Source organism: Peromyscus maniculatus, chromosome 23 (genome assembly GCF_049852395.1).
Source record: "Peromyscus maniculatus bairdii isolate BWxNUB_F1_BW_parent chromosome 23, HU_Pman_BW_mat_3.1, whole genome shotgun sequence".
Lineage (NCBI taxonomy): Eukaryota > Metazoa > Chordata > Mammalia > Rodentia > Cricetidae > Peromyscus > Peromyscus maniculatus.
Genome location: NC_134874.1, coordinates 52,682,657 through 52,700,501, shown reverse-complemented (window position 1 = coordinate 52,700,501; position 17,845 = coordinate 52,682,657). Strand labels below are relative to the sequence as shown.

At 45.2% G+C, this 17,845-nt stretch overlaps 1 protein-coding gene across 1 annotated transcript in view; it reads left to right on the top strand.

Annotated features, from left to right (window-relative positions):
• Nucleotides 1-14,554, top strand: part of Kl (klotho) — a 40,894-nt gene extending 26,340 nt beyond the window's left edge. Inside the window, exons 2-5 of the mRNA XM_006987235.3 lie at nt 1,185-1,695; nt 3,494-3,762; nt 9,624-10,725; nt 12,540-14,554. Coding sequence (XP_006987297.1) covers nt 1,185-1,695; nt 3,494-3,762; nt 9,624-10,725; nt 12,540-12,874 — 2,217 coding nt within the window. The 3' untranslated portion in view covers nt 12,875-14,554. The remainder of the gene's footprint in view (nt 1-1,184; nt 1,696-3,493; nt 3,763-9,623; nt 10,726-12,539) is intronic.
• Nucleotides 14,555-17,845: the final 3,291 nt, after the last annotated feature.

The following is a 17,845-nucleotide window of genomic DNA, read 5'->3' as shown; positions in this document are numbered from 1 at the left end:
GTAGACGGCTACTTCAGATCATTGAAATATTGCCCCCAGTGAAATGAGGCATGTTGTTAAAGAAAGTCAACCCGAGAGATATAAACAAATTGACTTCATTGAATGGTTCACTGAACCTGGAAGGTGGGTGATGAGACCGTTTTTGGGTGCCTGTGCTGAGACAAACCGGAAGAACACTGGAGGAAAACGAAAAGGATCTTTGGAGTAGTGAGCAGAAGATCCTCTGGCTTGTGTGGTGAGAGGAAAATTGGATCAGTCATCCTGGAAACTACGAAGAGTCCAGCGGCAAATGGGAGTAGGGTTTTCCAAATGTGTGGGGGGAATAAAAGGTTGACAAACAGCCCTTGTGTTTGTAGGAGAATAGGAAGAATTCGTCAAGGAGTTCAAAGGTCAGGAAGGAATAACACCCAGATTAGCTTCTGGTTTGCAAAGTGAAGAAGAAAGAAATGAACTGTCAGGAGCCAGCAGTGTTTTCTGGAAAAAGCAACACTTCAAGGGCTCCGGCCGAGTCTGCCCAACCCCCGGCCACACAGCTGTATTTGGTTGTCTCCTCTTGCACGTCAAGGTGCCAGCATTGTCTCAGCACTCTGGAGCATGGGCCAGGGTACTAAGGCTCATCTTTCAATTTATGGGGCTGATTCATCGGGAAAAACAGGGATTGTGAGAGCATGGGTTAGGATTCTGGCAACGAGAGACAGATGAGAAATAGTCGATTGACTCAAACAGTCGGAGTCCATTTGGAAACTCCCAGTCTCTTAGGATAAAACATATAATCCTATTTAGAAATTCCTGGTATGGTCACAGATGGGAACTTGGTTCTTTTTATCAAGCCCATTAATTGAAAAGTACATAATCCAAAGATAACTTAACGGTAAGATATTATAGCACATTCTTATTTTATTAATTTTTCCAATGTGAATCATAATTATACACTCAATACAACAAATTTACATATTTCCATCGGCTGCTAGAACACACTGGAAATCTCTGTGACCATGGTGGCAGTTCTCTGCAGGGTGACCTTCCTTGAAATGACCTGCTGGCTGTAGCTGGTGGCTGTACTGTGGACTTGTCACTGTGTTAGGCCCTAAGGAAGTCAGGCATCAGCAGGGCTGGGGAATCCGGTGAGCATTGCATGTCTCCTCACAATCAGGGGGAAATTCACCGTGTGTTTCTCTCCATAGGCTCATGCCAAAATCTGGCATCTCTACAATACCTCTTTCCGGCCCTCTCAGGGAGGCCAGGTGTCTATTGCCTTAAGTTCCCACTGGATCCGTCCCCGAAGCCTGACTGAGCACAACATCCGAGAGTGCCAGAAGTCTCTCGACTTTGTGCTAGGCTGGTTTGCCAAGCCCATATTTACCGACGGGGACTACCCAGAGAGCATGAAGAGCGACCTCTCCTCCCTTCTGCCCGCCTTTACCGAATCTGAGAAGAAGCTCATCAGAGGCACCGCTGACTTTTTTGCTCTTTCCTTTGGACCCACCCTGAGCTTTCAACTGTTGGACCCTCACATGAAGTTCCGACAACTGGAATCCCCCAGCCTGAGGCAGCTCCTGTCGTGGATAGATCTGGAATATGACCACCCTCCAATATTTATCGTGGAAAACGGTTGGTTTGTCTCAGGGACCACCAAAAGAGATGATGCCAAGTACATGTATTACCTCAAGAAGTTCATAATGGAAACCTTAAAAGGTAGGCTTTCAAGTACAATTCCTGTTTCCTGCCAAGATTCAGCTTCCCCCATACACATCACACACACCCACACCATACCACACACACACGCACGCACACACACACACCACACAGAGCACATACACAAACACATCACGCACACCACACATATCACACACACACATACATACACAGCACATACACAAACACACCACACACACATGTCACACACACACACCATACCACCCCCCTACAGCACATACACAAACACATCACACACACACATCATATACACAAACACACCACACACACACAACACACATACACCACATAACACACATCACACACACACCACGCATATCACACACACATATACACACAGCACATACACAAACACACCACACACACATGTCACACATACACCATAGCACCCCTCCCCCCCACAGCACATACACAAACACACCACACACACAACACATACAACACACACACATACATCACAAACATATCACACACATACACACTACACATTATAGACACACAACACACACAAACCACACAATACAACACACACACATATACTATACATACACACGCCTTTAAAGACTATCTGCAAAATGTAGACTTATCATTTTTGTCACAGTGTAGATCATTTGGGCAGTAGCAAGAACGTATTTATGTAACACCTCTCTCATTTGGGCCCTTCAGAAACTTAATTTTCAAAGTCCCATGAAAGGAACTTTGACAATTTGTTGATAAAAGAACAAAACAGGATTAATACTTGAAATTAGTTGACTCACAGTTTCTCATTTACATTGTTAGATTATAAATTATAGTATTCCAAATCACAGGCTATCTAGCTCTCTGTACATGTTTCTAGTTCATTTGTTTTAGCTGAATAAAATGCTTTTTCTTTAATTTTTTTTTTTTTTTTTTGGTTTTTCAAGATAGGGTTTCTCTGTGCAGTTTTGCACCTTTCCTAGAACTCACTTGGTAGACCAGACTGGCCTCGAACTCACAGAGATCCGCCTGTCTCTGCCTCCCGAGTGCTGGGACTAAAGGCATGCACCACCACCGCCCGGCTAATTTTTTTATTGAGATTTCCATACATTTATACAATGTATATTGATCATTTATAATCACCACTATCAACAATAAAATGCTCTTCAAAGCAAGAGGAATATTCATATGATCTGGATAAATTAGTAGGTTGTGGGCTAAAGATTGGGGAAGTGGGTCAGGTATAGCGTGTGTGCCTGGCACCCCAAGACCCTTGGTTCCATCCACAGTCCAGGAATAAGAAAAAGACACAAGTCACACTGTCCAGTGCCCAGGTTAGGGAGAACAAGACATCCTAGCACCTCTGGGAATGAGAAACTGTCGGCTACTGTGGAGGTGAAACTGTCTATGAAGACACTGATTGGTAGAGTTATCTAGATTTGATGAGCGCCATTTGTGAACAAGGAAAAAAGTTGTTTACCACACTAGAAGCATTAACCTGGCTTGTTTCTTTCTTTTGATTTTTTTTTTTGAGATTTTATTTACTTTTACTTTACGTGTGCGAATGTTTGCTCGCATGTGTGTATGTGCACCACAGGCACTGGATGGCCACAGAAGAGGGCGTCAGGTCCCCTGGGACTGGAGTTACACTTGGGAGCCACCACGCGGGTGCTGGGAACCGAACCTGGGTCTTTTCAAAGAGCAGCCATTGCCCCAGGCCTTGCCTTGTGTCTTTCGGTGGAAAACCCTTCACACGCTCCTGAGTCACGCAAAGCCCAGTGGAGGGTGACGCCGCTCTCTTTCTCTCTTCCCTCTGCAGCCATCAGGCTGGATGGGGTCGACGTCATTGGCTACACCGCGTGGTCCCTCATGGATGGTTTTGAGTGGCACAGAGGCTATGGCATCCGGCGTGGACTCTTCTACGTCGACTTTCTGAGTCATGACAAGGAGCTGCTGCCGAAGTCTTCGGCCTTGTTCTACCAGAAGCTGATAGAGAACAATGGCTTCCCTCCTCTACCTGAAAACCAGCCCCTAGAGGGGACGTTTCCCTGTGGCTTTGCTTGGGGAGTTGTTGACAACTATGTTCAGGTAAGTCAGCTGACAAAACCCACGGGCAATATGAGTAAGGCTCTTGCCGGTGGGTAGCACCTCCTCACCAGGCTCTTGCCATGGCACACGATCTGGACATTGAGGCAAAGAGGGTTCCCTGGTGAGCGTGTGAAGCACATAGTCCCGAACGCTTCACTCTTCAAACATCTTTGTCTTGCACTTTCCATTAGGTCCAAAAATTTAAGGTCTGTTGAGACAATACAAAGATAAGGCCTTTAGCGTTATGGTCTCTGCTTAAGAAGTCAAGCTTTTCTTTCTTTCTTTTTTTGTTTTGTTTTGTTTGTTTGTTTGTTTGTTTTGTTTGTTTTGTTTGTTTGTTTGTTTGTTTGTTTTTCAAGACAGGGTTTCTCTGTGTAGTTTTGGAGCCTGTCCTGGAACTCACTCTGTAGCCCAGGCTGGCCTCGAACTCACAGAGATCCGCCTGCCTCTGCCTCCCGAGTGCTGGGATTAAAGGCGTGCGCCACGCCGCCCGGCCTAAGTTTTTTCTTAAGTAAGATACAGCAGAACCTCAGGGAAGTCCAGAGAACCTCAGGGAAGCTGCTGAGAATGAGGCTGGAACATTTAGCAGATCCCTCTTCCCTGTAAATATCCCACTCCAGACTCATAGAAAACACCTCAAGATAGCAAACCATTGCTTCAGTGGCTAATTGGTAGCACTGGGATACTTCTAAATGACCACTTAGTATTTATTAAGTACCAACTGTGTAGCTGGTCCTCAAAACTGCCTGTAGTTTCTCCGTTTTTAAAGGAACATATTTCTTATGGTCTGACTGAATACTTTATGTAAGCAGTTACTGGTTGTCTATTGTGTACAAAACCTTGTGCAAGTTGCTGGGTCACCCTAGTGATCAAGACAAAAGTTCAGAGTCTGTAGTCAGATCTCCAGGCTTAGCATGTTGGATTCTTCTAGCCCAGTGGTCCTCAACCTTCCTGATGCTGCGGCCCTTTAACACAGTTCTTCACGTTGTAGTGACCCACCCCCCCAAACACAGAATTATTTTTGTTGCTACTTCATAACTGTAATTTTTTTGTTTTTTGTTTTTCAAGACAGGGTTTCTCCGTGTAGCTTTGCGCCTTTTCCTGGAACTTACTTGGTAGTCCAGGTTGGCCTCGAACTCACAGAGATCCGCCTGCTTCTGACTCCCGAGTGCTGGGATTAAAGGTGTGTGCCGCCGCCGCCGCCGCCGCCGCCGCCGCCGCCGCCGCCGCCGCCACCACCACCACCACCACCACCACCACCGCCCTGCCATAACTGTAATATTGCTACTGTTATGAATTGTTATGGAAATATCTGTGTTTTCCAATGATCTTATCTGGTTTTTTTTTTTTCCCCTGTGGAAAGATCACTCGACCCCCAAAGGGATCACTACACACAGGTTGAGAATCGCTATTCTAGCTACTTCCTACAAGTTGTCTCTTCAGAAGAAACATTTGGAAGAATGCTCAGGCCCAAGGAGAGGCTTTCTTATTGAAATAGATGTTTGCTTTCTTATAGACAACAAAATTCTTTCTTTTGTTAGGAAGTACATAGTATATCCTTGACGCATTTCTGTCTCTGCTGCTGTACATTGTTCTTTTGGCTTTTAGACTACGTAGCTCATTCTAGAGGTGAATTTGGACTTAAATCCCCTCTTCACCTTCAAAGACAACCGGCCAATGTTAGAGTGGCCCGGAATGGCTCCATGGGGCTTCTTGTTGGGGTTTTGCTTTCCAGCTTGGTGCTATTGGCAGCGGGTTGAAGACTGAGGGGCGGGGACTGTTAGGAGAGGTCTTTAGGTCACAGAGGACATGTCCTGGAAGAGAATAGTGGGACCCCCACCACTTCCTCTTCCTTTCCCCCCATTTAACCAGGACAGGAGTGTCTGTTGTACTCTGTGCCCCCCACTGTGGGGTACCAGCTCACCACAGGCCCCCAAACAATGAGGTCCATTGATTACGAACCAGAATGTCCAAAGTCATGCGCCCTAATCAGTCTTGGCTCTTTAACTCAATTCTCTCAGCTTGCTAGAATTGATGGTATGCTGGCTAACACCACGGGGATGTACGAGACATGTATGGGACATATATGTAGACAGCCATGGCAGCACCATCCTGCTCAGGGTAGGACCTCCTGATCCATCCCCCTCTCTCTCCCTCAGTACAAGGCCATCTGGAACATCCTACCCTACTTTGTCAGAATCTACAGCGAAACTTAGGTTCTGAGATGGCTGAAATGGGGCTGTTGAAAACGGAGGAAGAGGAGGGGAGGAGGAAGCGAGATGCCTCCCACAGCCCCTCTCTCCTGACCTTTGTTGGAGCCCGGCATCGATCAAGTGGCTCCTGGTCCTGATTCTTTCTCTCCACCTCATGAGAGGTCCCTGCTGGCCATGTCCCTGCCCTGGAGGCTCAAACACGCCATCTCTCACAGCAGCTGGAGTCTGGCAAGTGGCAAGTTCAGTCATTTGCATTCAGGGAAGACTGAGCTTTGCATCTGCACAGGGAGGCAGGGCAATGGGGGAAAACCACCTCCTCTCACCCTGTTCTCTGGGGAGGGGTTGTGTCCTCACTTTGGGACCTAGTAAACAGTGAGTGGGTGCTAGGCATATGTTCTATGTTCTTGAAAGAAAAGGGCGGCCCCCATCAGAACCAAAAATGAGAAGAGAATTCCTTTTTTTATACCTTGGAAGCAACTGGGTTTTTTTTTGTTTGTGTGTGTGTGCTTTTTTTTTTGTTTGTTTTTTCTGTCTATTCATTTTGCAGCACCTTGCATCCGCTGGGCCCTGTTACTGAGTCACATGCCCCAGCTCTTACGGCTGGGTCAGGATCTCACTGGAGGTCAGCCATGCAGTGTCCCCAAACCCTTTGCTCAGGTTGTACTGTCCTTTGAGATCATCCACTCAGGGTGTCTGTCCCTCTACATGTTCAAGCCCCTCTGTGTCCTCTGTGTCCCCTGTGAACCCAACATAAAGTCACTCTGAATGCTGCTGCAGTTGTGGACGTTCTGGAAGCTCCCTGGTGGGAACAGGGCTCCAGCTAGCACTTGCTTCTCTCTGCTCACACTGCTGGCTTTCCATTATGGTGTCCATGCTCCTCTCAAGGCAACTCCCTGGCTGACAAAGACAAGATGTTCTCTGTTCTCTCAGCACAAGCTGGGCGTCTTCTTGACAAGTGGTGCTCAGCACTTCCACAGTGTTATATTAATGTTTCGAGAAGCGTTTTTTTTTTCTTTTTTTAGCATGTTTTTGTGAATTCTTTGAGAATTCTATACAGTGTATTTTGATCATATTTACCTCCTGCTATACCCCTAACTTCTTCCAGATCCACCCATACCTCCCCAAATTCCTAAACGTCATACCCTCCCTCCTCTTTACTGAGGCATTGACCCCGGTTTGTACCCGTGTGATCCTGGTGCAGGGCCATCCACTGGAACGTGGTTACACCCTTAAAGAAAGTGGACTCTCCCTCCCCTAGACACCATCATCTACCCATCACTTCTCAGCAGTGGGCGCTTTTTAAATTTTATGCTAAGGTGTTGACTGGCTTGATTCTGTGAAGGCAAGCGCGGTGGCTGTGAGTTCATGAGTGCATCCCTGACGTGGCTGGAAGATGCTGGGTACCTCTGATCCTCCCCAACCTCTGCTCCTTCAATCTTTCTACCTGTCCCAGAGAGTCTGTGAGTTGTGAGTTTCTGCATTAACCGCTGTCTGCTGCACCAAGAAACTTTGAGAAGTGATTTTTTCAAACCACTAAAATTTCTCTTTTCCCTTCAAACTCAAGAGTTGAGGTACACATTTCACCCAAATGACTGTAAAAATATCTCCCTAGCTACATACGACCCCGACCCATGAGAAGTTTGCTGCTGGGTGCATTCACAGGGCTGTCACTTTGCTTAGACCCAGGGTCCCAGCTCACCATGGGTTCGTTTGCTTATCGCCACTGAGGCTCTTAACAGAGTGAAACAGGTTACATACAACATGGAGCTTCTTTGCTGTCTGCCCCTGTGAGGAGAAACTTCACCAGTAACAAGTTAAATACACGTTTTGTACCCATCCCTCCTCACAGATATTTTTTCACTTTTTAGTAAAACCTAAGTTAATAAATGACTGTAAGTTATATGGACTTTTGCCCAAACACTCATTTCTAAGTGTCTCATATTTTGGAGAGCTGATCCCACCACCAGAAATCTTATCATGGTCTTTCATATTTTGTTTTTAGTTAGACTGAGTAGAAACTGTTATTCTGGGATGATTCTGGGAGAGAAGTTGCGAATTTAGCCCATTCAGAGCTGAATAAAAATAATCCAAAAGAGTTGTCTCAGGCTCTGAAGACTGAACAGCAAATGAGCATGCAAGTGAATATTTTCTCTCGTGTAACTGAAACTGCGAAGCATTTGTGGGCATTCGGCGGTGGCAGGGCGCTTCTGACGCATTCCCTCAGTGTTGGGAGAAGGGATGGGTGAGCCTCGGATCCAGTCTCCAGAAAGGCGGTTTCCCTCAGACCAGGGCTGTTTATTGCTCTCCCTTATCCACCCAGCGCTGGCCCCGCCCCGCCCCTGGGGGAACCCACGCTGACGTCTGACAGAGCCTCTGCCACAGGTTCAAGTCCGGGTTCATCCGACCCCTGCTCTTACAGGCAGGTCAGATGAAGGCACCTGTCCTCAGAGGATTATTTCCGAGCCAACCCCAGCGTACGCTGGTCGCCAGTGGCAGGTGGGCTTTTCCTTTCTGTGCAAGCCCCAAGATTTTACGATGTTGTTCTCACACTGGGCCTGCTTTTCGATTTAGAGGCTAACATATCTCATGGCTGAGAAAAGTTATTGTTAATGAAAAGATACTTTAAAAAACTCAAAACCTAAAGCGACTCAGAAATTACCCCTGTGGGTCAATGACAATACTGCTTCTTTGCATACTTTCTCTCGAACTTTTTAATCATCACCTTGTGTTACCTAAGTTTTTCAGTTGTCTCTCAAGCCAACAAAAGGCAATGGTTACACGTATTCGGCACCCAGAGCAAGCCTCAACACAAGCACGGCTTAGTAATGCCACTTCATTTTCTAACTTTAAACCACTCAAAAGCAAATTTTCTTCTTTTCCTATTTTTTTTTTTTTAAACAAAATTGTTTCTGTTCCTAAAAAGCAGTTTTAGGGCTGGAGAGATGGCTCAGTGGTTAAGAGCACTGGCTGCTCTTGCAGGGGGGTCTGATTTGATTCCCAGAACCTACATGACGTCTTACAACGACGTCTTACAACGGTCCACAAACTCCAGTTCCAGGGGATCTGATGCCCTCTTCTGGCCACTATGGGCACTGCATGCATGTGGTACACAGACACACGTGCAGGCAAACCCCCATACGTATAAAGCAAAAAAAAAAAAAAAAAATACACCTTTATAAACAAATAAAGAGCAGCCTCATATCATTAGTGGCTTCTTGTATTAAAAGCAAAACATCTATGCTAGTTGCAGGGATACATACCTGTAATCGCAGCGTTCAAGAGGCTGAGGCAGGAGAGATCAGGCTGGGCTACATAATTTTTTTTAATTAAAAAAAAAAAGAATAAAAAATTCTCTGCTTGTATTCCACAGACTTCCCGTATATAGAAATCACTAGTGTCTGTTATCTGAAGAGACAAAATTTGGACTTAAAAACCTATCTTAATATAAGGGTTTGAATTGTCAAGAACTATGGGTAATATGCATGTGCATTTAAAAAGGGAGGTGGGTTAATGTTTTCTTTCTCATGAACAACAGTTTAAGCGTTCGACTGGATGAGACCCTAATTGTGCATCTCTTGCTTGCTCACGTTGCTCAAATTACTACCTGAGCGCTGCCCAGGTAGGTAACAGTTGCTTGGCTCTTTGCAGGTGGACACCACTCTCTCTCAGTTTACCGACCCAAACATCTACCTGTGGGATGTGCATCACAGTAAGAGGCTTATTAAAGTGGACGGGGTTGTAGCCAAGAAGAGAAAACCCTACTGTGTTGATTTCTCCGCCATCCGACCTCAGATAGCCTTACTTCGAGAAATGCATGTCACCCACTTTCGCTTCTCCCTGGACTGGGCCCTGATCTTGCCGCTGGGTAACCAGACCCAAGTGAACCGCACAGTTCTGCATTTCTACCGCTGCGTCATCAGCGAGCTGGCGCACGCCAACATCACCCCCGTGGTGGCCCTGTGGCAACCAGCGGCCCTGCACCAAGGCCTGCCGCATGCCCTGGCCAAACACGGGGCCTGGGAGAACCCGCACACCGCCCTGGCGTTTGCGGACTATGCGAATCTGTGCTTCAAAGAGCTGGGCCACTGGGTCAAGTTCTGGATCACCATAAACGAGCCCAACACACGGAACATGACCTACCGCGCCGGGCACCACCTCCTGAAAGCGCACGCCTTGGCTTGGCGCCTATACGATGAGAAGTTTAGGGCGGCTCAGAAAGGCAAAATATCCATTGCCTTGCAGGCCGACTGGATAGAACCGGCCTGCCCTTTCTCCCAAAAGGACAAAGAAGTGGCCGAGAGGGTTTTGGAATTTGATGTTGGCTGGCTGGCAGAGCCTATTTTCGGCTCCGGAGATTATCCACGTGTGATGAGAGACTGGCTGAACCAAAAAAACAATTTCCTCTTGCCTTATTTCACTGAAGACGAAGAAAAGCTAATCCAGGGTTCCTTTGACTTCCTGGCGGTGAGCCATTACACCACCATCCTTGTAGACTGGGAAAGGGAGGATCCGATAAAATACAACGATTACCTGGAGGTGCAGGAGATGACTGACATCACGTGGCTCAACTCTCCCAGTCAGGTGGCCGTGGTGCCGTGGGGGCTGCGCAAAGTGCTCAGCTGGCTGAGGTTCAAGTACGGAGACCTCCCTATGTATGTGACAGCCAACGGCGTAGATGACGATCCCCACGTGGAGCAGGACGCGCTGAGGACGTATTATGTTGAGAATTACGTGAACGAGGCCCTGAAAGGTGAGTCTTCTCTGCCCCTACCCCCAGAAGCGCCATCACCATCGGAGCGTGTGGTTCCTGATGGAGAGGGACACACTGCCCATCCTCAAGTAGAACTAAAGACAGCATCTTCCCTGTAGTGAAACAGAGTCCTTAGTACCTGAGGTTAATCAAAGCCTAGCCTCTTGTCTTCGGCCTCCGAGGACGCCACACCTGTCCTTCCTTCCTTCCTTCCTTCCTTCCTTCCTTCCTTCCTTCCTTCCTTCCTTCCTTCCTTCCTTCCTTCCTTCCTTCCTTCCTTCCTTCCTTCTTTTCTTTTTAGCTCTTCTTTTACATTTTTTCTTTCCTAGTTTTTAAAATTAAATTTTTTTGGTGAGCACACAAAATAACGGAGTTCCTTATGAGATTTTTGTTCACAATAGTGGTGTCATTGTAGAATGCCTTCATTCTTGTCACATTTAAACTTTTTAAATTGTTGATTTTTATATGACTACTGTATTTGTATCATTTCTGTCCCCCATTTCCCCTTCTAACTCTGTGTCCCCTACTCCCTGTCAAATTCTATTACTTCTTCTTTGTTACTGTTCACACACGCACACATGCGCACATGCACACACGCACACGCACATGAACATGCACACGAGCACACTAACAAGCCCAGTTAATGTTGCTGGCATGTACATGTATTTAGGGCTGACCACTTGGAACTGGATTTGTCAGGAGGCTTCTTTGGGCGAGGGGAACCGATTCTTCCTCGGGAGCCACTGATTGCCTGTAGCTCTTCAGCTGGGGTGGGCCTTGGGAGACGTCCGTATCCAAGCTGGCGCGTCAGCTGGAGGTGGTGTTGTGCAGGTCTTGTCTAGACAGCCATGTTGTTGAGATTTCATGGGTACAGCTTTGCTGTCATGTTTAGAAGAAACGACCATGGGGTGCTCAACCTCAATGAATGCATCCACAGCGCAACTCCCACACCTAAGGCTGTGGGAAAATCACACAAGATTGTAAGGGCCAGAGTACCAGGACACCTCATACGTGTGTGTGTGTGTGTGTGTGTGTGTGTGTGTGTGTGTGTATACATACATACATATGTGTGTGTGTATATATATATGTATATATGTATATATGTATATATATATATATATATATATATATATATATATATACATATACACTTCATGTGTGAGGAAACTGCTCTCCTTTGCTCCTTTCTCTCCATTACTTTCTTGTTCTCCCTGCTCCTCAATTTAGACCTCTTCCTCAGCACTCATAATCCTGTAACTGCTTCCATGTCCTCTGTGTGTGTGTACGAGCATGTCTGTGTGCATGTCTCTGTGTGTGTATGTATCTGTGTGTGTGTATGTATCTGTGTCTGTCACATATGAGCCATGAGAGAAAAATGGACAATGCTTGCCTGAGTCTCAGTTATTTTGCTTAACATAACGATCTCTCTGCATCCATTTTCCTGCAGACCACATCCTTTCGTTCCCCACGGTTGAACAAAGTCCCACCATGTACATGTAGATATGTCATACCTATTGTATGACGTTATGATGCGATGATGCAGCTGCCCCCACAGCCATTTTATTTACTTGATGCATTAAAAATAAGCCAGGCATAGGTTTGATTGGGTAAAACTAACTCTGTAGTGTATTCCCATATTGTCTTGATATTTGCCTATTTGTTCTTGTGTAAAAACCTTTTCCAGTGAACTCTGATGAGTCTGAAGTTTTACTGAATCGCATTGAGGCCTTTCTTTACCCACCAAGGCTGTATAAAAAGGCTGAGTTGTGTGTGAAATACTTCAGTAACCCCTCCCGCACCCTTTGTTTCCCTAGCCTACGTGTTGGACGGGATCAACCTCTGTGGCTACTTTGCTTATTCACTTAACGACCGTTCCGCTCCGAAGTTCGGATTTTATCGATACGCAGCAAATCAGTTCGAGCCCAAACCATCTATGCGACATTATAGGAAAATTATCGACAACAATGGCTTCCTGGGTTCTGAAACACAGGGAAGGTTTTGTCCAGAGGAAAACAGCGTGTGCACCGAGTGCAGCTTTTTCCACACCCGGAAGTCTTTACTAGTCTTCCTGGCATTTCTGGTTTTTGCTTTTATTATCTCTCTCTCTCTTATTTTTTATTACTCCAGGAAAGGCAGAAGTTATAAGTAGTGTGAACGTCTGCCTGACTCTTTGTTTAATGTTGTGAAGCCACATTACACTCATTTGGATTCTAGAAAACTTTTTTTGTCACAGATGGGAGAGGCTTTGTGACAGGCATCGGTGACTATAAAGTATTGGTAAGATAACTAGTACCTGAGTTTGCTCTCTTTGGGGGCGATTATGCAGCTGTTCCCAGCACAGTTTCTACAGTACCCCTGTACAGAAGGCAGGAGACATGGTAGCTGTAACAGCGATAACTACCTGGACAGAGCTGGAAGAACAACATTAGGAACACAGATAAAAATGTGTCTGTGCCCATTTTTAAATTTCACATGCTTTTGGAAGTAACAATCTCTCAATTGCCAAGTTAATGCCTATCAGCTGTGACTTTCCCTGATCCATTTTCACAAGGCAACGATGGAATAATTTATAGTAGAGATGGCCAAGAGACCCTAGGCTAAAACAGTCCTTTTAAGAGCACTGTTTTTATCAAATGCTGCTACTATTAATTTATGAATATACTTAGAGAGCACATTATGGAAATTTACATTTTTTTGTGAATGTTTTTGAAGTGTCCTCTAAACCACAGATCCTTGAGGGCTCTCTCTTACTGGCTCTCCTTTGAGGGCCTGCACATTGGAGATTTTTTTTGATAATGTTCGCAAAAAATCAAGATGAGTCAGGAGCTGCTGGCCTCTTTTAAACTGACTGTGGAATGCAGTGCCTTGCAGCCGTTCTAGGGAAGAGAAAGGAGGGATATTTTCCTTTTCTTTTTTAATGAGCAACATGAGTGATTTGATTGAACATCCTTTTATCTTTGAGCAGACCTTGGAATGAATGAAATGACCTTTCCCACATGAAGAAAGATGAACTCTCACTCAACCTGTGAAGAATGACTCTGTTGCATTCTTCAGAATATGCTGTCAATGCTTTGACACAATAGTTTTCAAACTTCAGAGTAGATCCAAGAGCAACCCTGTGTGAAGACACTGGACATCTGTCTTTGTGGTTGCTGAGAGCCACTCTGTGCTTCTGCACCTGGGCATGGGCTTTGAATTAGTCCCACTTGGAGCTTCGACACCGACCACACTACTGACGTGTATTGAAAGGGCTAATTAGGTCTCCTTCAACACCCTCTACCCTAAGTCTTACTGAGTCTCACATGGGGACGTGTTCTTGCTACACCTGAGTGGTCTTAGAGATAAGCCGATCCCAGACAGGCAAGATAAGCCAGTCAGAGCAGGGTCACAATGCATAACTCATCTTGCGATGAGGTATGGTTTTCCTCATCAACAATCAGCTTTTGCTGTGGTGTTCTTTATACAACTGGACTTGTTATTGAGATCAAATGCTATAGAATCAATAGTTTATTTTATGTCTCTATTTTTCTTGATTACAGAGTAATATATATTAATTGTAAAAATTTAAAAGAGAAAAACTATATGTAAAGAAAATGATCACGTCTAATATAATACAGAGACACCACTGACAGTTCCTATGTGTTGTGTTTTATGTAGTCAGATCATGTTATAAGTAGGTATACATTTTCTTTATTCATTTTTTTGTCATTAGTTTTCAAGAGCCAATTTAATAGTTATGGAAAATATTGTTAGAATAGCTCAAAACTGTTTTGTTTGTTGGGCCAATTTCCCATTAATTAGTTCAATAATAAATATCATTTAAAAACAATTTTCTTGCTGCATCATTTACTCTATTCCTTGAGTATAATGAAAAGTAATTCTGTTTCTTGATGAAGTGTTATAATCAATCTTTGTGCATCTTTATATTCAACCATAATCATGTGCCTGTAGATTGCTAGTGGATTTTTTTTTCAAGACAGAGTTTCTCTGTGTAGTTTTGGTGCTTGTCCTGAATCTCACTCTGTAGACCAGGCTGGCCTCAAACTCACAGAGATCTGCCTGGCTCTGCCTCCTGAGTGCTGGGATTAAAGGTCTGTGCTACCACCACCCAGCATGGATTTTCTTTTAAAATGAAATTCTTTGTTCTTTCTTTTCTCCCCTCTGTCAGTCCCACCTATACTTCCTGCCTAGCCACTGGCCAATCAGTGTTTTATTTATTGACCAATCAGAGCAACACATTTGCCATACAGAACATCCCACAGCAAGCTTGTGCTTATAATCTAGTACTTGAAAGGTTGAGACAGGAGGATAACTGGGAGGTCAAGGCTAGCCTGAGACTTTTTTTTTTTAATGTAATAAAGTAAAAAGTATTAACAAGTTAGTTAAGACACCCAAGAGGTGACCAGAGCAATAGGGACATTCAGATGACAACAGGAGGTGAGACCTGAGAAAACAACACAGACAAAAAGCCAAAGAGGAGAAAAAGAGAATGGCACAGTTTTTAGGAAGAAGAGAAAGGACACCTCAAAACCCTTCAGCCGAATGAGGGCATCAGGGGAACCTTGTGTCCAGTAGAACTTCAGAGCATGCCAACCACGGGCAGATGGAGGAGGTAAGGAGCCTCTCATTTCAGACCTGGGGACTTGGGGTGGGGGCAAGCAGAGATGGCCTACAGAGCAGGGCTGTCTGGCCAGTGGGGCTGCCGTCCTTTTCTACTGTGGTGACTGAGTACTTCAAACTAGACCACTCATAGACGTTCATTTAGCTCAAAGTTCTGCCAAGAAGCGCGATGTCAAGGTCCTGGCATCTGGCACAGGCCTCTTGCTGTACAACATGCTGGCAAGGCTATGCAGACTCAAGGCTTGCCCCTAGTAACCCACTTCAACCTCCTACTGTCTCCAAAATCTCTCAAGCAGGGCCATCAGCTGGACACCAAGTGTTCAAACACAGGAGCCTATGGGGAGCTTTTCCATTCAAACCATTCCATTCTACCCATGGCTCCTATAGACTCGTGGCCATCTCGCGGCACAAAATACATGCATCCAAAAGTCCCCTATTGTCCTTTTTTGTTTTATGAGATTTTATTTATTCTTTTTTTTTTTTTTTTTTTTTTTTTGGTTTTTCGAGACAGGGTTTCTCTGTGTAGCTTTGTGCCTTTCCTGGAACTCACTTGGTAGCCCAGGCTGGCCTTGAACTCACAGAGATCAGCCTGCCTCTGCCTCCCGAGTGCTGGGATTAAAGGCGTGCGCCGCCACCACCGCCCGCCTGAGATTTTATTTATTCTTATGTGTATGAGTGTTTTGCCTGCGTATGTCTGTGCACCATGTGCATGCAGTGCCCATGAGGGCCAGAAGAGGGCGTCATACTCTCCAGAACTGAAGTTACAGATGGTTACCAATCACCATGCGGGCGCTGGGAACTGAACCTAGGTCCTCTGGAAGATCAACCAGAGCTCTTAACCACTGAGCCATGTCTCCAGCCCCTCATTATCTTTTATAGTCCCAACACTGAGCAAAAGTCCAAAGTCTTAAGCTAAGGAGATGGCGTCCCTCCTAAAGGTGTTTGGGGTTTTCTGGCGGGGAGGGAGACTATTATTTCATCACAGTGATGAAAAGCCTGTGATACACTCAGACATAGTTTTTTTCTAGACTAATTCCACTTATTCTCAACATGTTTCAGATTTGTTGATAACTCAATATTTAGAGCATAATATTGCAAAACAAAGTCTGTTACTATCAAAATGGTTTATTTACCCTGGAGCATTAGTTATTTTATCTGTGACTTTTCATAGACATGTTCATAGATAGACGTCCCTAGTAAAACTGAAAACTCAGTTCTTACCTTTACTTTATGATACTAAATTATTTTTGTTGTTGCGTTATTTTGTTTAATTATACAGATGTTTTATTGGTAGAATCCGAAGACCATTTGGGGGAAAAGGCTTCTGTGTTTGTGTATTGTACCATCTGCTCTTTTGAAACAGTCTAATGACACAAACAGACATGACAATTTGTCTCTGTTATTTAGTTGGTAAATAGTTACAGATTCACTTTTCTTTTCTCTTTCTCTCTCTCTCTCTCTCTCTCTCTCTCTTTCTTTTTTTTTTCCCCCTGAGACAGGGTTTCTCTGTGTAGCTTTGCGCCTTTCCTGGAACTCCCTCTGTAGACCAGGCTGGCCTCGAACTCACAGAGATCCGAGCGCTGCGACTAAAGGCATACGCCACCACCGCCCGGCCTACAGATTAATTTTTCATGTATTTCCAAAACCTTTAGTGGAGTTTCTGAGTTTAGCACAATCTTCTAATATGCCTAGTTTATGGTAAAACAATTTAACAGTAAATGACTATTTATTTTGTATAAACTATTTTCAATAGAAACACCCCCCCCTTCCCCTTAGTAAGTCCCGAGAATTGATGAGTTGGGAATTCCATTCCTTTGGCTGTACTGTCAGCTGTCTACGCACACAGCCTTGAGCACGGTGTCGTCTAAGGCATTTCACACAGTGAAATCTCACTGCAAGTGAATCAAAGCTTTGGCCCATCACATCCAAGTGACTAGCCGGCAAAGTGTGCAGTGTTCAAGGCCGTGGTGCTACGTTTAGGACACAAAGGCTTTATAGCTTGTGTCCCCCTTTAAATTACAGGCTGTCATGAATCCCTGATAAATAGTCCCAAGGCCTCAAATAGAAATGTTTCAATAGACAGGGTGGGGGTGGGGTGGGGATGGGAACGGAGGTGGGGGGATGGGGCGGGGTGTGGGGGTGGGGCAGAAGTGCTAAGCCAGAAAGGAGAGTAATGGACATAAAATTAGAGAAAGATTGACAGTGAAGATGAGTACGTAGACAAGATGATAAATCAAGCAGCTTTTGTTGTTATTGGTACCATGATAAAATGACTTTAATTTATCCCCGCCTGTCACTGACTTACCAACCCACCGTCACAAGCACGGGACAGATGAGTCATCCTGTCAGACTGGAAGTTGAGGTGCACCATTCCAGCAGGCCTGGAGACACATGCCACCGCCAAGATTCCACCAGAGAAGCAGGAAAGCGGGTGAGGGGTCCGCTCTGGGGGACCCTGAACGGAGTGGCACCCACAGGTCTCGGGACCTGGGTGTGTCAA